The sequence below is a fragment of the Mustelus asterias genome, unplaced genomic scaffold (genome assembly GCF_964213995.1).
Source record: "Mustelus asterias unplaced genomic scaffold, sMusAst1.hap1.1 HAP1_SCAFFOLD_35, whole genome shotgun sequence".
In the NCBI taxonomy this organism is placed as follows: domain Eukaryota; kingdom Metazoa; phylum Chordata; class Chondrichthyes; order Carcharhiniformes; family Triakidae; genus Mustelus; species Mustelus asterias.
In genome coordinates this window covers 3,176,606-3,186,777 of record NW_027590117.1, presented here as the reverse complement: position 1 = coordinate 3,186,777, position 10,172 = coordinate 3,176,606, and the positions used below count along the sequence as shown (strand labels likewise).

The following is a 10,172-nucleotide window of genomic DNA, read 5'->3' as shown; positions in this document are numbered from 1 at the left end:
GACAGGGACATACCTATCAAGGACATCCAGTATTTGTTCCTTGAAAAAGTTCCACTTTTCATTAGTTCCTTTCCCTGACAGTTTCTGTTCCCAACTTATGCCCCCTAATTCTTGCCTAATCGCATCATAATTACCTCTCCCCCAATTGTAAACCTTGCCCTGTCGTATGGCCCTATCCCTCGCCATTGCAATAACAAAAGGCACCGAATTGTGGTCACTATCTCCAAAGTGCTCTCCCACAACCAAATCTAACACTTGGCCCGGTTCATTTCCCAGTACCAAATCCAATGTGGCCTCACCTCTTGTCGTCCTATCCACATATTGTGTCAGGAAACCCTCCTGTACACACTGCACACAAACTGCCCCATCCGAACTATTTGACCTACAAAGGTTCCAATCAATATTTGGAAAGTTAAAGTCTAACTACCCTGTGACCCCCACACATATGCATAATCTGCTTAGCAATTTCTTCCTCCACATCTCTATTACTATTTGGGGGCCTATAGTAAACTCCTAACAACGTGACCGCTCCTTTCCTATTTCTACCCTCAGCCCATATTACCTCAGTGAGCAGATCCCCCTTGAAGTGCCTTTCCGCAGCCGTTAAACTATCCTTGATTAACAATGCCACTCCTCCACCTCTTTTACCAGCTTCCCTACACTTAGTGAAACATCTATACCCCGGAACATCCAACAACCATTCCTGTCCTTGTTCTACCCACGTCTCCGTAATGGCCACAACATCATAGTCCCAAGTACCAATCCACGCCCCAAGTTCATCTACCTTGTTCCGGATGCTCCTTGCATTGAAGTAGACACACTTCAACCCACCTTCCTGTCTACCGGTACCCACCCTTGACCCTGATACCTTCCCCAATACCTCACCACCCTCACTGACTTGTGGACTACAACTCCTTTTCCCACTCCCCTGACAAATTAGTTTAAACCCCCCTGAAGAGCCGTAACAAATTTCCCTCCCAGGATATTGGTGCCCCTCTGGTTCAGGTGCAGCCTGTCCTGTTTGTACAGGTCCCACCTTCCCCAGAATGTGTTCCAATTATCCACGTATCTGAAACCCTCCCTCCGACACCATCCCTGCAACCACATGTTTAACTGCACTCTCTCCCTGTTCCTCAACTCGCTATCACATGGCACCGGCAACGTACCAGAGATGACCACATGTTTTGTCTTGGCTCTCAGCTTCCAGCCCAGCTCCAGAAATTCCTGCTTTAAATCCCCGTCCCTTCTCTTACCTATGTCATTGGTACCAATGTGTACCACGACTTGTGACTGTTTCCCCTCCCCCTTCAGAATCCGGAAAACACGGTCTGAGACGTCACGGACCTTGGCATCCGGTAGGCAACATACCATCCGTGAGTCTCTTTTGCTGCCACAGAACCTCCTATCTATCCCTCTAACTAACGAGTCCCCAATTACTATTGCCCTCCCGCTCTGCCCCTTACCCTCCCGAGCCACAGAGACGGACACAGTGCCGGAGATCCTCTCACTGCGGCTCACCACTGGTATGCCATCCCCCTCAACCGTATCCAAAGTGGAATACTTGTTGCTAAGGGGAACGACCACCGGGGATCCCTGCACGGACTGCTTTCTCCCAGCCCCTCTCAACGTCACCCATCTGTTTTCATTCTAACAGTTTATCTCTCTGCACCCTATCAAATCATTCACTGTAAACATCTCACTCACATCACCACTTAATCTTCCATGTTCAGGTTATTACAGGACTAGTCTTTGCAATCTGTCCTCATCATTTGAGTCTGGCATCACTGGTGAAATTCTGCTGCTCCCACTCCAAGGCCAATCTAATCTTCCTGGGATGAACACAGTGATCTCAATGGGGTCTGAACAGAGTTTTCTGCAACTGTAACACAAATTCCAATCCTTCATAGACTATTAGTTTTATTACTTCACTGTGGTGAACCATCGTTGGTTCCCACTGTGGGATTAATACACCTGTTGTTGTTACTGTTGTGGCACATCCCAGTCGGGCTCCGCCTCCTGGGAGAGGTATAAGACCCCCTGCTCGGGCGGGACCTCGTCAGTCTGGGAAAGTGTGTTTACGTTCTATTAGTTCCATTGTTAGACAATAAAAGCCTTCTGTTACCGAAGCTTCGTGCCTCGTGTTCAATTGGCGCGCATCAATTTTATTGTCTGACATTAAGCTCTCGACGGAAGGGAAAAAGAAAGGAGAGTATGGAGCAAATCCTAAAGCCAGAACGTCTGACGCTAGATCCACGTGCGGTGGGCGCTTCTAACACCTTCGACCACTGGCTGAAGTGTTTTGAAGACTACCTGGCAGCCTCCGCAGCGGTCACCACAGATGATGACAGACTCCGGGTCCTCCATTCGAGGGTAAGCGACACAGTCTACCTCGCGATCCGTGCAGCCACCACTTACCCGAGGGCCCTCGAGCTTTTAAAAAAGCGCTACACGAAACCTCCCAACGAGATCCACGCTCGTTACCTCCTCGCTACACGACGTCAGCAGTCGGGCGAAACCATGGAGGATTACGCCAATGAGCTCTTGCAGCTTGCCAGGGGCTGTGACTGCAAAGCTGTGTCGGCTGAGCAGTACATGTATAACCTCACCCGAGATGCGTTTGTGGCAGGGGTAGGGTCTTCATACATCCGTCTCAAGCTGCTAGAAAAGGGAAATCTCAACCTGACCCAAGCTATGGAATTGGCTGAAATGCTTGAGGCGGCTTCGAAGAGCTTGGTCCTGTATCCGGAGGACCACGTGGAGACAACGTGGCAGGAGCAGTCGCAAATCCCTCCTCGCCTCACGGGCTCGAAGTGCAGTGTTATGGCGTGCTCCCATGTAGACCCGACGACGGCTGCTGCCCCATGCGGCCCGCGGTGGTACTTCTGCGGAGGAGCCAAGCATCCACGACAAAAGTGTCCCGCTGAAGCGGTGGTCTGTAACCTATGCGGTAAAAAGGGGCATTATGCGAAGGTGTGCAGATCGAAGCCCAAGAACGGCAGTGCAGCCTGTGACCCTTCGGAACGGGGATCATCACCATCGACGTCGAAGTACTCACGGGGTTCGTCCACGTGCGAGTCCAGGACGACGCCATTGTGGTCGACGGAGTCGGAGGAGGATGACCACCAGGAGTCGCTACGTTTGGCGCCCTCAACCATGTGCGATTCATGGGGGCGGCCATTTTGGTCGACGATGACCATGAGCGACCAGCAGGGGTCCTCAGCATCGACCTCAGCTGCCTGCAGTGACGTTCACGGACCAACGGTGGCGTCGATCACCCTGAACCAGGCTAAGCACCACAGGCTTGACTGTTCAATGATGGATATACAGGTAAATGGTCGTGCAATTTATTGTCTTTTTTACAGCGGGAGCACTGAGAGCTTTATTCACCCTGACATTGTAAAGAGGTGTGGACTCCAGATTCAACCTGCCAAACAGACAATCTCTATGGCATCAAGGTCCCGGTCTGTCCCTGTGCTAGGACGTTGTGTGGTAACCTTGAAAGTGCAAGGCACAATTTACGAGCGATTCAGGCTCCTTGTGTTGCCGCATCTTTGCGCACCAATTCTCCTCGGACTAAACTTTATGGTCCACATGAAGAGTGTGATCCTACAGTACGGTGGGCCACTCCCTTCGCTGACAGTAGGGGAACAGCTGCAGTCTCCAAATTGTCCAAAGCGCCCCGCATGCAATCTTTCTACATTAAAGATCACCACACTCTCTTTATTCAAGAATCTGGTACCAGGCTGCAAGCCCATCGCTACTAAAAGTAGGCGTTACAGCACTGAAGATCGGATCTTCATCAGATCTGAGGTTCAGCGACTCCTCAAAGAAGGGATCATACAGCCCAGTGTTAGTCCGTGGAGAGCACAGGTTGTGGTGGTCAAGAGCGGGAACAAACCCCGGATGGTCATTGATTACAGTCAGACCATTAATCGATATACGCAGCTGGATGCGTATCCCCTCCCGCGCATATCTGATATGGTCAATCAGATTGCGCAGTACCGGGTGTTCTCCACCATAGACCTTTGGTCCGCCTACCACCAACTCCCCATTCGCCCAGAGGACCGACACTACACGGCCTTTGAGGCGGATGGTCGTCTGTATCAGTTTCTTAGGGTTCCATTTGGTGTCACCAATGGGGTCTCGGTCGTCCAGCGTGCTATGGACCGAATGGTGGACCAGAACAGGCTGCGGGCTACCTTCCGGTACCTGGATAATGTCACCATCTGCGGCCGTGATCAGCAGGACCATGACACAAATCTCCAGAACTTTTTACGCACTGCATCTCGCCTGAATTTGACCTCGAATAGGGAGAAGTGTGTATTCCATACGTGCCGGTTAGCCATCCTGGGATACGTGGTGGAAAACGGGGTCATTGGCCCTGATCCCGACCGTATGCGCCCCCCTGCTGAACTTCCCTTGCCCGCTAGCGCAAAAGCACTGAGAAGATGCCTAGGCTTCTTCTCCTATTATGCGCAGTGGGTCCCTAACTACGCGGACAAAGCCAGTCCGCTTATTAAGTCCACGACTTTTCCACTCACGCCAGAGGCCCAATTGGCCTTCAAGGAATTGAAACACGACATCGCGAAAGCCACGATGCACGCGGTAGACGAATCCATCCCTTTTCAGGTGGAAAGCGATGCATCTGATTTCGCCCTGGCCGCCACACTGAACCAGGCGGGCAGGCCCATCGCGTTTTTTTCCCGCACCCTCCAAGGCCCCGAAATTCGGCATTCAGCGGTGGAAAAGGAGGCCCAGGCCATTGTGGAGGCCGTCAGACACTGGCGCCATTACCTGGCGGGGAAGCGGTTCACTCTGATCACGGACCAGCGGTCCGTGGCGTTCATGTTCAACAACACGCAGAGGGGCAAGATCAAGAATGATAAGATCTTGCGGTGGAGAATTGAACTCTCCACCTATAACTACGATATCATGTATCGTCCAGGGAAACTCAATGAGCCCTCGGACGCCCTCTCGCGCGGAACATGCGCTACTATGCAGGAGGATCGCTTGAACGCCCTCCATAATGACCTGTGCCATCCTGGGGTCACTCGGCTCTACCACTTTATCAAAGCCCGCAACCTGCCTTACTCGGTGGAGGACGTCAGGTCGGTGACAAGGAGCTGTCGGATTTGCGCGGAATGCAAACCGCACTGTTACCGACCTGACCGGGCACATTTGGTCAAGGCCACTCGCCCCTTCGAGAGGCTGAGTGTGGATTTTAAGGGCCCCCTTCCCTCAACAGATCGGAACGTGTACTTTCTGAACATAATAGATGAGTACTCCCGGTTCCCGTTTGTTGTCCCCTGCGCGGACACGTCGACTGCCACGGTGATCAAGGCATTCCGTGATCTTTTTACCCTGTTCGGGTACCCCAGCTATATCCATAGCGACAGGGGCTCGTCGTTCATGAGTAATGACTTGAGGCAATTCCTGCTCTCATGCGGGATTGCCTCTAGTAGGACCACGAGTTACAACCCTAGGGGTAATGGACAGGTGGAAAGAGAGAATGCTACAGTCTGGAAGGCTGTCCTATTGGCGCTGAAGTCCAAAGGCCTTCCAGTCTCCCATTGGCAGGAGGTCCTCCCTAATGCGCTTCACTCCATTCGCTCCCTCCTGTGTACGGCAACCAATGCTACTCCCCACGAGAGGATGTTCTCATTCCCTCGGAAGTCGTCCTCGGGGATATCTTTACCAGCCTGGTTGACGTACCCAGGACCCGTCCTTCTGCGGCGACAGGTAAGGGCCCGCAAGTCCAACCCCTTGGTCGAACAGGTCCACCTCCTCCACGCCAACCCTCAGTATGCCTATGTGGCATATCCTGACGGGCGAGAGGACACAGTCTCGATCCGAGACCTGGCGCCCGCAGGGGACGTAGCAACTCCTGTCGCTCCCATACCCCCAGTGACGAATCCCTTATTTCTCCCCCGGACGTGGCGCGGACAGCACCGGGACCAGTGCTTAACAGTTTTACTCCAATGCACAGCTTGCCTGAGCCCCGGAGATCGGCGCCATCGCAGAGTGTACCGGGATCCCCTGCACTACCGCTTCATCAGGGTCAACCGGCCTGTGAGTCCGTGGGGGAACAGCTGGACGCTGTTTTGGGGAGAACGCCACCGCAAGCACCTACTCCGGTGTCACCGCCGGTATTGAGGAGGTCACAACGATGGTGCGGTCCACCAGACCGTCTGAACTTATAATCTGTTGACATTTTAGTCTGTTTTCGTACCCCGCCGGCCTTTGTTCTCAAAGGAGGGGTGAATGTGGTGAACCATCGTTGGTTCCCACTGTGGGATTAATACACCTGTGGTTGTTACTGTTGTGGCACATCCCAGTCGGGCTCCGCCTCCTGGGAGAGGTATAAGACCCCCTGCTCGGGCGGGACCTCGTCAGTCTGGGATAGTGTGTTTACGTTCTATTAGTTCCATTGTTAGACAATAAAAGCCTTCTGTTACCGAAGCTTCGTGCCTCGTGTTCAATTGACGCGCATCATTCACCTACCAGTTAATGATGTCTGTACACTGGGGGAGGTGATGGCCGAGTGGTATTATCACTATGCTATTAATCCAGAAACTCAGCTAATGTTCTGGGGACCCGGGTTCGAATCCTGCCATGGCAGTTGATGGAATTTAAATTTGATAAAAAAATATCTGGAATTAAGAATCTACTGATGACCGTGAAGCTATTGTCGATTGTCAGAAAATCCTATCTGGTTCACTTCCTTTCGGGAGGAAATCTGCCGTCCTTACCCGGTATGGCCGTCATGTGACTCCAGAGCCACAGCACTGTGGTTGACTCTCAACTGTCCTCTGAACAAGGGCAACTCAGGATGTGCATTAAATGCTGGCCAGTCAGCGATGCCCATGTCCCACAAATGATTTTTAAAAAAACACGGCCCTCTGTTCGTCTGCAGTTTCCTGCATCTCGCCACAAACATAACCACTCTGCTCGATTACATCACAAGGACGTTTCAAACTAAATGTGTTCCCAAGGATAATCTGTTTCTGTCACTATGAACTTTTCTCGTTGTTCTTTCAGCCGGTGTAAATCCAGAGAATGGAAGGGATGGAGGGAAAAATCTTTCCCGAATCCTATTTGGTCATCATTCCAATAACATTTGGGTGAGGAAATCTAATCGTCAGTCTCTGTGAAAAGCTGTATCCGGCACCTTCCTATTCGATGGTTAGAATGTAAAATGGAATAACTTCGACTGCTGTTTGTGTCTCCTGTCCTGTAAACCAAACATTAACCCAGAATTCACTCACTGCCTTCGCTTTGTGCTGAAAACTGTTATTATTCTGTTGTTTTCACAGCTCCAAAATGACCTCATTAGCGGCTGTTTTTCGCGGTAACGGTCCCTTCTCTCAATTCCTGAAATGTTCATTGATTCATCATTTTATTCACAGTAATTCTCCGCAGGGTAACAGTCCGGAGTGGGATTATTACAGAGCGGAATAAGGACAGTGTGCGGACTCGATCCGGCTCCCTGTTTTCTGTGAAGGAGAGTGGGTTCTGATTGAAGACGAAACGGAGTGTTTTCCTTCTGGGAATGCTGTGAACAGGGATTGATTCCCGCCCGGGACAGTTAGAAAGCGATAGGAGAATGAAGCACATTGAAAGAAAATGTTAAAGCCGCGCCTGCGATTGGTGACGGGAAGAGCTGAATAAAAGCAAATCAATAGAAGGGATTTGAAATCTCTGACCAAGGGCGACATTGATTTATTTGAATTCGCTCCTTTCCCACAATGAAATTGGCGGGCTTTTGGAAATGGACAAATTCTCTGCTTCTGCCGGATGTTGTGGGGAAATCCCGCCCTCTTCTGTTTCCAGTGAGCTGATTGGTGAAGAATATAGGCAAATGAGGTGAATAGAGCAGCGGCCAATCAGAGGAGCTGTCAGTTTATAAGAACAGTCAATGCTGGAGAAATTGCTGATTCTTTGTGAAAGTGTTTGTGAGATTGTGCAAATGTCTGGAAGAGGAAAGGGCGGCGGGAAAGCTCGGGCCAAGGCCAAGTCTCGCTCCTCCCGGGCTGGACTGCAGTTCCCGGTGGGCCGTGTTCACAGGCTCCTGAGAAAGGGCAACTATGCTGAGCGTGTGGGTGCCGGAGCCCCGGTCTATCTGGCTGCTGTGCTCGAGTATCTGACCGCTGAAATCCTGGAGCTGGCCGGGAACGCGGCCCGGGACAACAAGAAGACCCGCATCATCCCCAGACACCTGCAGCTGGCCGTCCGCAACGACGAGGAGCTCAACAAGCTGCTGGGAGGAGTGACCATCGCTCAGGGCGGGGTGCTGCCCAATATCCAGGCCGTGCTGCTGCCCAAGAAAAGCAGCGCTGGGGCCGCGAAGAGCAAGTGAAGCGACCATTCTTTCATCTGATAACCCAAAGGCTCTTTTCAGAGCCACTCATTTTATCTGAAAAAGGGCGACCTGGTGTCTATCGGTCAGTTTCTGCACTGCTATTCACAGCACAGCTGTTTCCCGCTTTGTTCTATCAATCCGTACTATTGACACATACAGTATTTTAATGCAACTTGCTGCTGTTTATCGGGGAAACTATCCCAGTGAACATAAATGATCCTATTTCAAATATAATTGCTTTAAAATGTGATAGTCTGCGAGGACATTCATCTGCAGCCCATCGGTTTTCAAAGTCAGTCACTATCTGGAAAAGTGTTAATTATTGTCCATGCGAATGTGCAAGCGTTTCTGCAATGGCTATATCTGTGTGAGTGGGCTCCTGTTTGAGACATGCTTCATATTCTGAACCTAATTGACGCAATTTTCAACACTCGCTGCGACTCGAAACATGTGCGGAGAAAGTGGATTTGCGGAATTATTGCTCGGAAACTGAAATGATCGCAGGTTTAATAAAACCACTTTAAAATTGAATTGCGGTAGAACTGTTAACGGCATCGTTTTTACTCCAACCATCGAAGGATTGGAGATATGAGTGACCTCAATGCAACGGAGGGTTAATTGTAACATTGAGAGGTTTCAGTACTGGAGTCCTGGGAATATTCTGTCCTGGGAATTCAAACACTAGAATCGTTAACAGGAGATCGCAGCTCTTTCATTTGCCGATTTGGTGGCTCTTAAAAGAGCCGTTGTTGTACTTGGTGCTGAAGTCGGGGTTTAGGCGCGTTCCCCGCGGATGCGGCGGGCCAGCTGGATGTCTTTGGGCATGATGGTGACTCGCTTGGCGTGGATGGCGCACAGGTTGGTGTCCTCAAAGAGCCCCACCAGGTAAGCCTCGCTGGCCTCCTGCAGGGCCATGACGGCCGAGCTCTGGAAGCGCAGGTCTGTCTTGAAGTCCTGAGCGATCTCTCGCACCAGGCGCTGGAAGGGCAGTTTGCGGATCAGCAGCTCGGTGGATTTCTGGTAGCGGCGGATCTCCCTCAGAGCCACAGTGCCGGGTCTGTAGCGATGAGGCTTCTTCACTCCGCCCGTGGCTGGAGCGCTCTTCCGGGCCGCTTTGGTAGCCAGCTGTTTGCGAGGAGCTTTCCCTCCGGTCGATTTGCGCGCTGTCTGCTTGGTCCTGGCCATTTTCTGAGCGGATTCAGCGCAATCTCTGAGACGCAAACGATCTGTCCTGCATCCGCCTTTTTAAACTCTGTGAGGAACCGCCCCCAGCGGGAATTGGCCCAGGAAGTTTCAATCAAACTCTGACCAGGGAATTAATGTCTGTAACTCAGGTTCTGATTGGTTCGGTTGTTTTGTTAACCGCGCCTTTCAGAAATTGGGCCGTTTTCGATGCAGGAAATAGCCGTCTGTATAAAAGACGGCTATTTATCCCGTCCTTATTAAAACAAACATGACTCGAAATATTGAAGAAGTCTATCTCCCTGCCCTTAGTGCTTTAGACCCTTTCCCCGCTCTCTGGGCTGTTCATTCCCAGAATCTCCCGCTGTTCCACTCGATCCCTGTCCCTCTGCTCTCCAGCCCATTCAGATTTCCCCTCTCGTGCCGCTTGTAACATTCGCCGCCGTTTCCGGGAAAGGATCAGAATCCTTCTCTGTGTCTCCCTGAAGCCGGTGTGAAAGGGGTTGAGTCTGTTGTTTGTTACAGAGAGTGACTTCATATTTGTCCCGTTTGACATTACTGAATAGAACCGTTTGCCGCCCGTGGCGGACAAATGTTCAGAAATGAAACCTCTTTGTAAAATAATCTTACA

At 51.2% G+C, this 10,172-nt stretch overlaps 2 protein-coding genes across 2 annotated transcripts; one reads left to right on the top strand and one right to left on the bottom strand.

The window, feature by feature from the left end:
- The first annotated feature begins 7,966 nt into the window (after positions 1 to 7,966).
- LOC144482182 (histone H2A-like) lies at positions 7,967 to 8,356 on the top strand. Its single transcript, XM_078201386.1, has one exon. It carries the CDS (start codon positions 7,967 to 7,969, stop codon positions 8,354 to 8,356), a length of 390 nt encoding a protein of 129 aa, XP_078057512.1.
- Positions 8,357 to 9,120: 764 nt separating this feature from the next.
- LOC144482209 (histone H3) lies at positions 9,121 to 9,544 on the bottom strand. Its single transcript, XM_078201411.1, has one exon. It carries the CDS (start codon positions 9,542 to 9,544, stop codon positions 9,134 to 9,136), a length of 411 nt encoding a protein of 136 aa, XP_078057537.1. The 3' UTR covers positions 9,121 to 9,133.
- Positions 9,545 to 10,172: the final 628 nt, after the last annotated feature.